General features: G+C 35.0%; 1 protein-coding gene and 1 pseudogene across 1 annotated transcript; both read right to left on the bottom strand.

The window, feature by feature from the left end:
- Window positions 1-3,935: 3,935 nt before the first annotated feature.
- On the bottom strand, window positions 3,936-7,724 carry LOC134251822 (kelch-like protein 30). The gene is made up of 2 exons (XM_062734241.1): window positions 7,424-7,724; window positions 3,936-5,582 (listed from the first exon to the last, which is right to left on the bottom strand). The coding sequence occupies exons 1-2, from the start codon at window positions 7,628-7,630 to the stop codon at window positions 4,050-4,052; spliced, it is 1,740 nt and encodes a 579-aa protein (XP_062590225.1). The 5' UTR covers window positions 7,631-7,724; the 3' UTR covers window positions 3,936-4,049.
- A 1,628-nt stretch (window positions 7,725-9,352) lies between these two features.
- On the bottom strand, window positions 9,353-14,488 carry LOC134251823 (kelch-like protein 24; annotated as a pseudogene).
- Window positions 14,489-14,943: the final 455 nt, after the last annotated feature.

The following is a 14,943-nucleotide window of genomic DNA, read 5'->3' as shown; positions in this document are numbered from 1 at the left end:
AAAAAGCACGATAAGCATTACCTAAATCAGCATGGATTTGAAAAAATTGAATATTTTAAAATGCCTATGGACACCCTACAAATCCGGAAAAGTCGTACCGAACCTTCTTTTAGTTTCGTTTATGTAAATCAAGGCGAATAGGTATTTAAATCGACTCTTGAACAATCTAATGGTGGATCATACTCAGGCGTGTTTGTGGAATTTAACTTTTTTGTACTACATATGTTTAAAAAAAAATGAAGGAAGTTGTGTAGTTGCCTGAAGCCATAATAATCAAACTAAGAAATTGGTACTCTTGCATTTGAAAAAAATACATACAATAAAAGTTTCATTTAATTTGAAATCTACAAGGAGTGTTCAGGTGGCTTTCAATATCTGTTTTATTGTCTTGTATAAATGTTAAAAATGTCTGATACTTTTATGAATGGCGCTAAACTCTCTTTACCCTACCGTAATCTTAAATATAAATACATACAAATATTTCTAAGCGGCGAGACTTTGACTAAATGATAAAAAAAACCTGCCGATGTTATACAGTGAGCACCTTTGAGGAATGTTTACCTGGGTAGAACTCACGTGACTATAAGTATTTTAGATAATTTATGCCACAAGTGAGTTCAACATGGGTCATACAGGTAAATACCTCTCACTTGCTATAGGAAAAACATTGTACTTTTTGTACATTTTTAATATTTTAACTACCAGCCTAATCGTGTACAAATTTCCTACTTTCACACAAGTTTTATAAATGTATTATGCGTCTTTTGTCATTCGCACAAGTTTGTACAAAGTTAGGCTCATAGTAAACAAAAGCTTTGAAATGAATGACCGTTCTCGATTTACTATAGAAAATCACAAATGTCGGCTGACCCCTGCCACATTCTATGGTTTTGATCTTTGTATATTCGTAAATTTCATCGGTAGAATTTGTTGAATCTTATGGTGTAGATATCAATTAATGATTTGGGATGAAAAATTTTGCTTAATATGAATGTTTATTTTTTTCACATTTTACCGGGGCCCATAAGTGCACTCGTTCTTTGTGCACGCAGTCTAAAAACATGCTTGATTTGGCCTGGTACAAAATGGTCCAAGGTCATATTTTAAAAAAGAGTTCGCCGACTTTGATACTGTGAACCTAGTATGTAAATGAAAAAAATATATTTCCATTACGTCTCTAACAGCAGATTTTATGATTTTAAACCACGTTAACCCCGTTTAAAATATCATTAACTGACATTTATCGCGTAAAAACAATTTAAACATGACGAAACCTATAAATTTAGACAACTAAACCTGTTGATTACATGCTAATTGCAAATATGTATTTTGAAATCACATGCCATAACAGAAAAAAGCTGCACCTTCACATTAGGTTGTTCATGTAAATATAACTACAGAGACTGCATGAAGAACTAGAGGTATTGTGAGCACTGAGCTCACTAAATAATACTACCCCCGCCTCTCATACGGTTATAATGGCAAAGTCCATGTTTTCCTCTGCGCGAACCGAAATAAATGTCAGATCAAAAAGTAAATTAGGAAGTGCACAAAGGCATTATGTAATAAAGAAATAAATAAATTTAAATCAATATTATATGTGGAATTCTGGATAAGATATGGCCATGGGTACCCCAAAGCGTAACAGACGGACGGACATCCCGATCACTATATACCGTTTCGCTTTTCAAGCGCGGGGGGGGGGGGGGTTATAAAAAGCCATATCCTCTGCTTCAAATCAAAAGTGGAGGGTACTAGACTAAGTATCTAGTTATCGGGATATCCGTCGGTCTGTTATGCTTTGGGGTATCCATCTCTAATCCGCAATTAACTCCTCTTTTTAAAAATTTAATATGAAGATGGAGGTGGAGATACCGAACAGTGATAGATTTTAAAAAAAATCTATAACAATACAAATATATACAGAGGGCATAAAATACGGACTCTCGGACATTTCAGAGGTGGAGTTTTTTTCAGTCCCACAGGCCAGGAGTCCCATTTATTGCTTAGGTAGATGGAACGTTCCTTATACAGTCAAATTCGGTAAAAACACAAAGGCCTAACAATCGGTATGGAACAAGTCAAACAAAGCATAGAGTTCACGAAATGCCCACTTTAAACGAGAATATTGTAATCTCTGTAACATCAACTTACAGGTGAATAGCATGCCTCGTTTTGAAAATTGGTAACACATAGAGCCAGCTCTTGAGTAAGCAATTAGTTCGGAGGCATAAACGCCATTAGCAGGGGATAGTGGAATATTACATGTACTACATAAATCAGAAAACTTGAAGATGGAAAAAATCTTAATTCATCTCATTTTATCATGCAATCTAGTTATAGATGGCCTTTGTCGTCTTTATTCAGTAACACATCCAAATATTGAAGGGAGTGAAAGACTGTGGTTGGTTTCGTTTATTTCAAATTTACGACAGAGAGAGAGAAAGCATGAATAGTAATTTTATTACAATGAAATTTAATTTCATGTTTTCTTATATGATTTTTTTTGTTGAAAAGATTTATACATTACTAATTTTGAAAAAAAAAAAAAACTACTTGAAAAATCTGAACAGTTTCACACTTGATCTATTAAGAGAGGACAAAACGTGTGGACCACTGATTGTGATAAAACGTAAAAGTCATTTCAGTCGACCATTTACTTTTATAATAAAGTAAGGAAAATAACTCTTATTATACTCCGAAGTCTCTAGCATAGATTTATCCTTCATTCATTGCACAGACACTCAGCCTTCATTATTTTTATTCAAATAATAATTTATATGTTTAATACCTTCTCAATGTACTTTTAAACAAGGTAATAATTAAAATAATACTAATAAAAAATATTTATAACATCAAGAATTGAAGTGTCTTTGACTTTTTGTTCAATAATTACATTGTCCTGTATGATGAAAATAAGTTCTGCAATAATAAATAACAAATGGTAAAAACTTGTTAATTTTTTTTTTATTTTCACTACATATGAAGTTTTAAATAATTGTAAAAATCATTAAAATGTATGCTTTTGTTGGTTTAAAGCTGACATCAGATTTCTTAATATAATTTATAAAAAAGGGGGGAAATTGTATTGTTAAGTTCAATAATAATAGTGTTCTTGGTCACACAGTTTTGATCTCCAAGAATGATCCAAGCTCAATACAGTAAAAGCAAGACTACGCAGACAACTTAAACTAATTAATGAATATTTTCTAAACATTTCTAAAGAAAAACTACAATGGGGCGCATTGAAGTGGTTTAAAATAATTTTTTTCGTTTGAGCAGTGTTGAATGGAAAGTTAGGGTGTTTCTCTCTCTTTTTTTTTTTTTTTTGGAATGTCAATTGCTACAAGTACACGCCTATTTCTTTGAAACGAGAAAGCATTCTCTCTCAACAGGAGTTAAATAGAAATGGAGATATTAGAAAGTTAGTCTTAATATAAAGTGTTAGAGATCAGGCTTCTGTAAAACATGTATTACAACCAATGATGTACATGATTATGAATTTATCCTGTTTATTAGAGTTTATTTAGATTTGCCACAGCACATGTACATCAGTCGAACATGTGTTTACTCGGTGTTTATATTGATTGTCAATTTGATTGGCTATTACGTTTATGGAATATCCATTTTACAGGTATTCGAATGAACATTAATTTTGGTCGCTTTTTTTTGCGTCATTATCATATGACAATCAACGTTCTGAGGGAAGCTCAGAACTTCCCCTTCGAACTTTTACCTCTTCAGGATAAAAGTTTGAAGGAAAAGCGCTTTACTGGAGCACATTTCATTAATCAGAAGAAATTTTGCATATTAAATTTAAAATTTCCTCCATCTTTTCAGTAGTAAATTTTCAAAAATCAATTAAGTTTGCACTATCATAATTGCAAAATTTCTTTTCAACAAACGAAATAATTGTATTACTGTAAAGCCCATCAAACATCTAGAAAAATTTTTTTTTTTTAAATTAGTACATGCATTTCAAAAATTGCAAAACTATACTAAACGCTGTTATTCACTTAACATTGTCTTACAAAAGAACACCCGTTTTCTTAGGTTGCCATTAACTGATTTTCACATTCATTTGTAAGATATTCTCGCTTCACAAACACACGACCGTAGTAGAAATTGCTCATAGACAAGGGCATTTTCTCCTCCATCATAAATGTAAAGTTTTCGTTTGGTTTGTATTGTATCATGTCTTTGGTTTTACAGAAGTCCTTCTCTCCACCCACAATAAGAATTCTTCCTTCCATTTCACAAACACCAAAGCCTTTTCTTGGAAACTGTGAGATGTTTCCTTTTCTATCAAAAGAGTAATCACCCCGATTTCTTGTTAAGTTGAAAACTGTACCGTCCTTAGAGATGATTAATACAGAATTGTTTACTACCACCGCTCGTGCCTGGACTTGGATTTGTTCTGGAATATTACACCATCGATATAATACAGAATAGCAAGAGCGCATATCATAGTACTGAAGTTTTTCTGCTTTTTTGTTACTTGGACAAATTCCTCCAATGAGAAAGATCTTATCTTCTAAGACACAAGAAGCACATGATCTCACTTCTTGATCGAGGGTTGTTCTGGTTTCACTCCAGCTATTGGTTGCAGTATCAAAAACATCGATTTCCTTCATAAATGTCGAGCTGTTTTTAGCATCAGTGCCACCGAGGATAACAATTTTTCCACAAGAAGATGCCATGCAGTGGTACTGTCTTGGAGAGATTAGATTTGGTAGCTGAGTCCATGTATTGCTTTCACCATCATACACGCAAAACCCTGATCCTTTTCCCGCAGAACCTCCCGATACATAAATCTTTGACTCGTGGGTACAAACTGAGAAATAACAACCTGGATCATATGGAATGGGAGGAAGGGTGAACCATTTTTTCTGTCGAAAACCAAAGCAGGTGACATTTCTATTGCTTCCCCCATCACTCCCTCCTAATATCACCAAACATTCTTCTATATCCAGTCTCACTGCGTCCCGATTTCTATCTCCTTTAGATCTGGCATATATCACATCTGTATCCATTGCATTTTTGAAGACGGTACTGTTATGCAGTTGTGGAAAGTTCTCTTCAGTTACCAAGATTTCCAATAAAGAACTTTTTGTCTGCAGTGTTTCGCATATGTAATTGATGTAATCTTCTCTGTGTTCAAAATCGCTTTCGATCCAACTCAGCCCAGCTTTTACGATGGTTTCCTCTTGAGCATTCAAATCTCTTTTGCTCAGTAACTCCACAACAGATTCCATCTGATTTAACAGTAGAAAATCCTTGGTGGCAGACACCATGGCAAATTCTTTGGAAATAATTACACTCGATTTTTCTTCTAAATCTTTCAGTCCTAACAGTTTCGCTACCTCCCACATGCGAATGCAATATTTTTTGTCAATATTTTTCATCAAGTACTGCAGACATTGGTTTTTAAGGGATCGTATTTGGTACATTTGTGATATATGCAGCATGTCTATGGCATCATCCACGGTATCCCAAGTATCCTGCCCGGTGTAAATAAAATCCAAGAGATTCCCGCATTGCTTTGGACTTAACTCAATATCTATCTCTCTTTCTTTTTCTTCCTAAAAATTGATGAGATAAGCAATACTACATGTAAATCTCATGGATGCAGAAGACATATTCCTTTATATGCAACAGTAAAATATTGTTAATTCATTTAGGATTGAATGAATTGACATTTTGTCACAGTTTTTAAAAGAACATCAAAGTGGTATTTTATCAAGGGATAACAGCAGAACTGTTGATTTTCCTTCCTTATTAGAATGTTGTTCTTAGCCTATAACGATATAAGATATTGTAAACCAACTTTTATTCACGACGACTTTATTTATCCATTTAACAGGTTTTTGTTTGTGACGATTAATTTTCATGATCAAGCCTTTTTTGGTCTGTTTGTAATAGACACAAACACTTTAAGGACCGTTTCGTGGTAATAAATTTTCGCGATGACAGGGCTCAAGTGAACCTCATGAAAATTTTTGCACACGAATAAAAATTGGTTTACAGTAAAGAAAATAGGCTATCCTGACATAGACTAAAATTTGCCAAAGTTTTTTTTTCAGATTCATGTTAAAATCCATGTTGACAATGATTTATGCCTCAACATTGCTAATCTAGGACATCTTAACTATAATGTCACAATTTAACTTATGCCACCATTTAACAAAAAAAAGAGATGGAAATCATATCAACGGAAAATTCAAAATTTTGTAGAACAAATGGGACTTTTAAAATTAAAATGGAATTTTTTTCAATCATTTCAGTCATATATATTTTTTTCCTCATGAGTAAATTAAAGTACATAAGTGTACATATATAAAATGTATGTAGCGGTCAAACGAATTTGACATATTAATGTTACAGTGACAGTAAACTAGAGTACAGAATGAAGCATTTAACAGGCCCAGTCCAAAGACTATTTCTACTTACGTAGCTATTAATAGCTACATAGGTTTTCTGCAAAGTAGCTATATTCCTACTTTTTGATATTTGGTGACCAAAAGACGGTGCAACATTTCTGAATAGATATATTTATGACTTCACACTTGATTTATAAAAATTTCATTGTAAAAAATGATTACTTCCTAAATGTGAATTTTAGAGAATTTCTTATACAAAATTGTTAATTTATAAAATTTTTTTAGTCAAATTTTTGTCATATCCATCATCAGTGTGATGCTATGGCCAGAAATATTATACTTTCATGTATATAACTTGAATCTGACAGAGAAGAGCATTTTAAAAAACACTTTTACCCGTGAATAATGAAGCCACGCCCTGGATCACAGTCAACATTGCTTGAGCACCTGACTGGGATATTAAAAAAATAGGCTGGGTTTGAATCTATGCGCGCAATCAGTTGCATTTATATTTGTATTTGTATAAAACATTATGTATCAATATAAAAAAGTGTGCATGTAGTCAGGAACATTGAAAATTTTCACCCATGATTGCACGAATCATGTGCTCTATACCCATTGAACTACCCGGACCAATATCCATGGCACATACTATTACACTTACATGTATATTAATAGTAAACCTTGTCCCACTGATGCAAGAAATAAATTCCATATCCAAAATGTCCACATTGCAAAAGATTGAATATCCTTTGTTTAATTGTCATATTCATTAGCATAAATTTGACATATTAATGTTACAATGACAGTAAACTAGAGTACAGGAGGAAGCATTCAAGCGTCTGTAATAAGTGTTACGCCAGTACAATTCATGCATGTATGTGGATGTTAATGGTTTGAAAATTGAAAGGTTGGTAATAACTAAATAAGCTGTCGATCAACAATGTTAAACAGATTGAAACAATTTAATATATGAAAATAAAGATTAAGAATATCTATAATTTCTATTGATTACTGGTACATCATTATAACTTTAATTATACCTTAAACCGGCTCTCAAACATCGTTTCGAAGTATTCCGACAGTGCGGCCAGAACAACTTTGTGACAGGGAAATTTCACCTTCTCTGGCACCTTCATTGACTCGTCCATGTCATCGGTGTAATCTTCTGTCACCAACACAAGATCACAAAACTTTTCACTCACTCTCATCTTCTGCAGGCCATCTGCAAAGTCGTCACTGTACGCCATTATTTCAATAATTTTACTCAGTACACAGTCCAGATGAAACGAAAGTTATATGTAAAATAGTAAAAACGAAAGTAGGTTTACAAATTTTGCCATGAAATATAAATTTCAGGAAATATCGCCCCCAAATAAAACCGCTCCGGTCAAAGCGTCCCTTAATTTTGATCAAAGCTCTCCCTATAGAATTTGTTACCAATCTGATTAAAATCAGATCCTTTGATCCGCTCACATAGATCGCTACACTTGTGTAGCGATCTATGTGAGCATAGACCTAAAACGCGCTTGGGTCAAGGATACTGTATTTTTTCTATATAATGTATTGTCGAGGAAATTCGAACTATACTCGTAACATTTTTTTTCAGTGTGTAGTGTTAATTTTTAGTTTTTTGAAAACCTTTCTGCTTTATACACTAGAATGTCACGGAAAATCGATTTTATGCACGCTTTAAAAATGACATATCCCACTGTACATACTAAAAAGAAACTATACAGTGGGATATGTCATTTTTAAAGCGTGCATAGAATCGAATTTCCGTGACATTCTAGTGTATATGAAGCAGAAAGTTTTACAAAAAACTGAAAATTAATACTGCACACTGAAAGAAATGTTACGAGTATAGTTCGAATTTCCTCGACAATACATTATATAGAGAATATACAGTATCCTTGACCCAAGCGCCTATGATAAATATAAGTAAATATAAGTAATAAGGTATAATTTATAAAGTAACATCTATCGGGCTATAACTATGGGTTGGTACAAGATCAAATTCATCATAAAGAAAATGTTTCTTGACGAATAAGATTCAACAAATTTACATGAAAGTATGATATTAAAACATAATACATGGTAAGATCTGGTTATTTTTTTTTTACTTTTGCTACATTTGAAGTTTTAAACAATAGTAAAAATCATTTAAATGCGCTAAAATGTTTTGTTTGTTTAAATCTGACATCAGATTATTTATTTAATATAATTATTAAAAAGGGAAAAATTTTATAGTTATGTTCATATAGTGTTCATGGTCACACAATTTTGATCTCCAAAAATGGTCCACGTTAAATAAGGAAAGAGCAAGACTCTGAGAAAACCCAAACCATACAATTAGTGAAACTTTTCTATAAACACACACTTGCAAAAAATAACTATAATGACTGAATGAAGGGCACTGGAGTGGAAAGTTTAGGGTGTTTCTTATTGGATATCAATTGTTACACGCCTATTTCTTTCAAACAAGAAAACATCCCCTCTCTGCGATTATAGCATCAAGAATAACATTAAAATGGAGATTTTAGAAAGATGGTATTAGAGTAAAGAGTTAGAGACCAGCTCCTGTAAAACAAGTATTGTTAGGAATATATCGTACATAACTATGAATTAACCAAGTTTATAAGACTTTATTTAGATTGCCACAACACACGTATATATATCAGTAAATAAGTCGAACACGTGTTTACTCGGTGTTAATGTAGACTGTCAATTTGATTGGCTATTATATTTAATATCCGTCTTACAGGTTTTATTAATTGGTCGCTTTTTTCCTTTCTGAAGCAATAGGCGTGTCATTTTATGACAATCAACGTTCTAAAGGAAGCTCAGAAAGTTCCATTCAAACGGGAAATTTTATCTTTTCTTCCGATGGTAAATATTAAAAAATAAGTTACAATTTGTGCCGTTATATATGCAAAAAATCTTCAAAAAGAAACGACATAATTGTATTACTGACACTGTATTGCATGTCAAAAGCTGCAAGTCTATAAGGCTGTTATAAATTCGACATTGTCTTTCAAAAGGAGAACTTAATGTTCCATCTTCCGATTGTAAATCTTAAAAAATTAGTTACAATTTGTACCGTTATATATGCAAAAAATCTTGAAAAAGAAACGACATAATTGTATTACTGACACTGTACTGCATGTCAAACGCTGCAAATCTATAAGGCTGTTATAAATTCGACATTGTCTTTCAAAAGAAGCACTTAATTCATCAAATTATCATCAACTGATTTCTAAATTCGTTTGCTAGAAATTCTCGCTTCACAGACACACGACCGTAGTAGAAATTGCTCATAGAAAAAGGCATTTTCTCCTCCATTGTAAACGTGAAGTTTTCGTCTGGCTTGTATTGTATCATGTCATTGGTGCTCGATAAATTCTTCTCCCCACCAACGATAAGAATTCTTCCATCAAATTCACAAACGCCATAACCACTTCTGGGAAACTGCGATATGTTTCCTTTTCTTTCGAATTTGTATTCACTCTGACATTTTTTAGGCTGAAAATCATACCGTCTTTAGAAATAACAAATATTGTGCTGTTCACTACTACTGCTCGGGCCTGGACCCTAATTTGTTCTGGAATTGTACACCACTGAAATAGTGCAGAGTATCCAGTGCTCATGTCATAGCACTGAAGTTTTTCTGCTTTTTGGTTATTTGGACGCCATCCTCCGATGAGAAAGATCTTATCCTCTAAGACACAAGAAGCACAGGATCTCACTTCTTGATCGAGAGTTGTTCTGGTTTCACTCCAGCAATTTGTGGCAGTATCAAAAACATCGATTTCCTTCATAAATGTCGAGCTATTTTTAGCCTCATTGCCACCAAGGATAATAATTTTTCCACATGAAGATGCCATACAGTGGTACTGTCTCGGAGATATTAGATTTGGTAGCTGAATCCATGTATTGCTTTCACCATCATACATGCAAAACCCTGATCCTTTTCTAGAACCTCCCGATACATAAATCTTCGACTCGTGGGTGCAAACTGAGAAATTACAACCTGGATCATATGGAATGGGAGGAAGGGTGAACCATTTTTTCTGTCGAAAACCAAAGCAGGTGACATTTCTATTGCTTCCCCCATCACTCCCTCCTAATATCACCAAACACTCTTCTATATCCAGTCTCACTGTTTCCCAATTTCTATCTCCTTTAGTCCTGGCATATATTACAGTTGTAGTCATAGCATTTCTAAAGACGGTACTCTTATGCAGTTGTGGAAGCTTTCCAATAAAGAACGTTTTATCTGCAGTGCTTGGCATATGTCATTGATATAATCCTCTCTGTTTTTGAAATCCCTTTCGATCCAGCAGAGCCCAGCTTTTACAATAGTTTCTTCTTGAGCATTCAAATCTCTTTTGTTCAGTAACTCAACAACGAATCCCACCTGATTTAACAGTAGAAAATCCTCGGTGGCAGATACCATGGCAAATTCTTTGGAAATAACTACACCAGATTTTTCTTCTAAATCTTTCAGTCCTAACAGTTTCGCTACCTCCCACATGCGAATGCAGTATTTTTTGTCTATATTTTTCATCAAGTACTGCAGGCATTGGTTTTTAAGGGATTGTATTTGTAACATTTGAGATATATGCAGCATGTCTATGGCATCATCAATGGTATCCCAAACATCCTGCCCGGTGTAGATAAAATCCAAGAGATTTCCGCATTGCTTGGGGCTTAAATCAATCTTAATCTCTCTTTCATGTTCTTCCTAAAAAATTATGAGATTAACAACAATGAAAATCATGAATGCAGAAGATATATTTTTATACTCAAAAATAAAATACTGTGATTTAATGTAGGATTGAATGAATGGACAGTTTGTCACAGTGTGAAAGAGCATCAAAGTGATACTTTATCACAGTGTGAAAGGATAAAAGCAGAAAAATTAATTTTCTTTCCTTATCCCTCTTGAATGAATGTTGTCCAAAACCTTCTTGGCCTATTTTATATGGTATAAGATAAAGTAAATATTAATACGCTATCCTGAAAATTTAAAATGTTTCAGACAAACAGGACTTAGCAACTGACTGGAGATTCAGGGGGCCCAGATTCGAATCCCTGTCTGGTTCGTTGCAAATTTTCTTCTCCACTTACATTTGGTGCCATGACCAGGATTTCTGAATAGAAACCATGACTTTGCTTTAATACTTAGAAAGTGTAGAAAAAGGTAGATTATCCCCTAGATGTGATAGATTGAGTTCTAATTTCAAGGCTAGAGACTTTAACAGTTTGTTTTAATAAAGAATTTAACTTATGGTTTTTGGGTCACCTGAGTCACTCAGGTGACCTATTGCTATCTGCTTTCGTCCGTCGTCGTACGGCGTTCGTCGTTTGTCGTCAATCGGTCGTAAACTTTTAAACATTTTCAGCTTCTTCTCTGCAACCACTGAACCAATTTCAACCAAATTTGGCACAAAACATCTACGGGTGAAGGGAAACAAAAATTGTGAATTTCATGATCACTGCCCCCCTGGGGCCTGGGGGGTGGGGCCAAAACCACTTAGATTAATGCAATCTTTAAAAATCTTTTTCTTTACTCCTGGACATCAAGCAGTCAAACTGTTTGCATGATTGTAATCAACATTGAGTCCTCTACCAAATTTTTGAAATTCATGTCCCCGGGGTCAGGGGTTCTTGTGCTAGGGCGGGGCAAAATAAGTATATAGTGAAAATGCATTATTTCTTTGAAAATCTTCTTCTCTACTCCTGGGTATTAAATAAACTAACTAAGTACATAGTTATGATGAGCAAGAGTGCCTCTACCAAATGTGTGAATTTTATGGCCCCAGGGTCAGGGGTTCTGGTGTTAGGGTGGGGCTTTATTGATTATATAGTGAAAATACACGAATTCTTTGAAAGTCTTCTTCTCTGCTCTTAGGTATTAAATAAATTAACTAAGTGCATAGTTATGATGAGCAAGAGTGCCTCTACCAAAATTGTGAATTTTATGGCCCCAGGGTCAGGGGTTATGGTGTTAAAGGGGGGGGGGGGTTATATTGATTATATAGTGAAAATGCATTATTTCTTTGAAAATCTTCTTCTCTGCTCTTATGTATTATATAAACTTTACTAAGTACATTGATATGATGAGCAAGAGTGCCTCTTCTAAAATTGTGAATTTTATGGCCCCAGGGTCAGGGGTTCTGGTGTTAGGACGGGGCTCTTTTGATTATATAGTGAAAATACATGAATTCTTTGAAAATCTTCTTCTCTGCTCCAAAGTATTAAATAAACTAATTAAGATCATAGTTATGATGAACAAGAATGCCTCTACCAAATTTTGAATTTATGGCCCCAGGGTCAGGGGTTCTGGTGTTAGGGCGGGGCTCTATTGATTATATAGTGAAAAAAGCTCCTGGGTATTAAGCATATGAACTACCTAGTTATGAGCAAGGGCCCTAATCTTCCAGAATTGTGAATTTCAAGGCCCCAGGGTCAGTAGTACCATAGAGGGGGGGGGGGGGGGCTGTACTTATATACTGAAAAATAATGAACTGCTCCTTGGTATTAATCAAATACTTTTGAAAAGCAAGGATGCCTTTTCAAAAATTGTGCAATGTGTGGATCTAGGCCTAAGAGTCAAGGTTTCATGTGTGGGAGTGGCACTACAAATTCAATCACTGGAAAGTTATTGCATAATGCTCAGGTGACCTAAGGCCCATGGGCCTCTTGTTGATGTTGTGGCCAGAATTTAGTTAGTTGCAGTATATACTATATAAGACCTGACAGGGAAGAGCCTGTGTTAGACAGCCACGTAGCATCGTGGTGAAAGTGGGGGGGGGGGGGGGGGGGGCAGCCAGAGAAAAAAATTTTGACTGACCTGAAAAAGTTGACAAGGAAATAAAAGAAGGAAGATTGCCCAAACTGGAAAATACTGTATCGTGGGGGGGGGGGGGGGGGGGGGGGTGTAAAGGCCAACTTTTTTCAATGCCAACTTCTTTCGGTACCAGTTTTCCTGCTTTCTATACTACATTTTCCTTGATATTAATTTAGTTTTTTTTTCAAAGCCAACTTCTTTCGGTACCAATTTCCCTGCTTTCTATACTACATTTTCCTTGATATTAATTTAGTGTACTTTAAATGGGGGGGGGGGGGCAACCAGCCTTTCAATGAACATTTCCAATAGTAAAAGTAATGTTGGTAAAAAAGAAAGTGGGAGGGGGCCACCCCCCCCCCACTCCCCCGCTCCCCCTCCCCCCGTTGCTACATGACTGTTAGACCTTTTAGGTGGAAGCCTTCAAGGAAGATGGTTTGGATCACTTTTGGAAAGGAAGTTCAGTTGGTAGAGCACCTGACTGAAGATTCAGGGGAGCCTGTGTTTGAATCTCTGGCTTGTCAGTTGCATTTATCTCCTCTTCAGTAATATAACTATGTAACAGGAAAGAGTAAAAAGTATATGGCTTGACTAGGATTTGTATCTGGGACCCCTGCATCACTAAATTAAAATTGCTCAACTCATTGAAATACCCAGGCCAATATCCATGGTACATACTTTTATACTTGCATGTTTATAATAAACTTTGTCCAATTCATACAAGAAATAAATTCCATATCAAAAATGTCCAATTGCAAAACATTGAGTTAATTAATATCCTTCGTTTAATTGTCATATATTCCTTATCATAAATTTGAAATATTAATGCTACAGTGACAGTAAACTAGCGTACAGAATGAAACATTTAAGCGTCTGTGATACATGTACCACCAGTACATGTATGTGGATGTTTATGTAGATTTAAAATTTAAAGGAGTAATAACGAAAAAAAAAACTTTTAAAAATGTTAAACAGATTGAAACAATTTAAAATATCAAAATAAAGAAAATTCCTAATTTCAACTGATTACCGGTACATCAGTATAACTTAAATCATACCCTGAACTGGCTCTCAAACATCGTTTCGAAGTATTCCGACAGAGCGGCTAGAACAACTTTGTGACACGGGAATTTCACCTTCATTGGTACCTTCTTTGATTCGTCCATGTCATCTTCTGTCACCAGCACAAGATCGCAGAACTTTTCACTCCCCCTCATCTTCTGCAGGCCATCTGCAAAGTCGTCACTGTACGACATTATTTCAAGCAAAGTAGTGAAAACGAAAGTAGGTTTCCAAGTTCGCAATGAATTCCAGTCAAAGCGTCCCCATATAAAACCGCCTCGATTTAAGCGTCTCTTGATTTTGGTCAAAGCTCCCCACAGCCACGCAGCATCGATTTTGAAAGTGGGGGGGGGGGGCAGAGAATTTTTTTTACCTACCTCAGTGAAAATATGTTCAAAACAAGGAAGTTGCACAAAGTCGAAAATGGTGGTGGTAGGGGTGGGTGGCTGGGGGGGGGGGGTGTGTGTGTGTTAGAATCAAATTTTTTCAATGCTAATTTCTTTCGGTACCATGTTTTATAATTAAACTTTCATGTTAAATACTACAATCTGGTTGGTTTAGACGCAGTTGACAATCCGTTCTATTACCCTCAGCCGTAGCAACACACGTGGCAACGGGTTACACAACGGTAATGTCACATGCGTGGAAATT

Source organism: Saccostrea cucullata, unplaced genomic scaffold (assembly GCF_032062105.1).
Source record: "Saccostrea cucullata isolate Sc308-1 unplaced genomic scaffold, CSIRO_AGI_Scuc_v1 ctg118, whole genome shotgun sequence".
NCBI classification, from domain to species: Eukaryota; Metazoa; Mollusca; class Bivalvia; order Ostreida; family Ostreidae; genus Saccostrea; species Saccostrea cuccullata.
Note: the sequence above shows the minus strand (reverse complement) of the source record. Positions and strands in the feature narration are given on the sequence as shown.

Excerpts from the sequence above, each read along its gene's own strand:
- LOC134251822 (XM_062734241.1), bottom strand. The coding sequence starts at position 7,630 with ATGGCGTACAGTGACGACTTTGCAGATGGCCTGCAGAAGATGAGAGTG. Across the intron at positions 5,583-7,423 it reads TGTTTGAGAGCCGGTTTAAG|GAAGAAAAAGAAAGAGAGAT; the intron begins GTATAATTAAAG and ends ATCAATTTTTAG.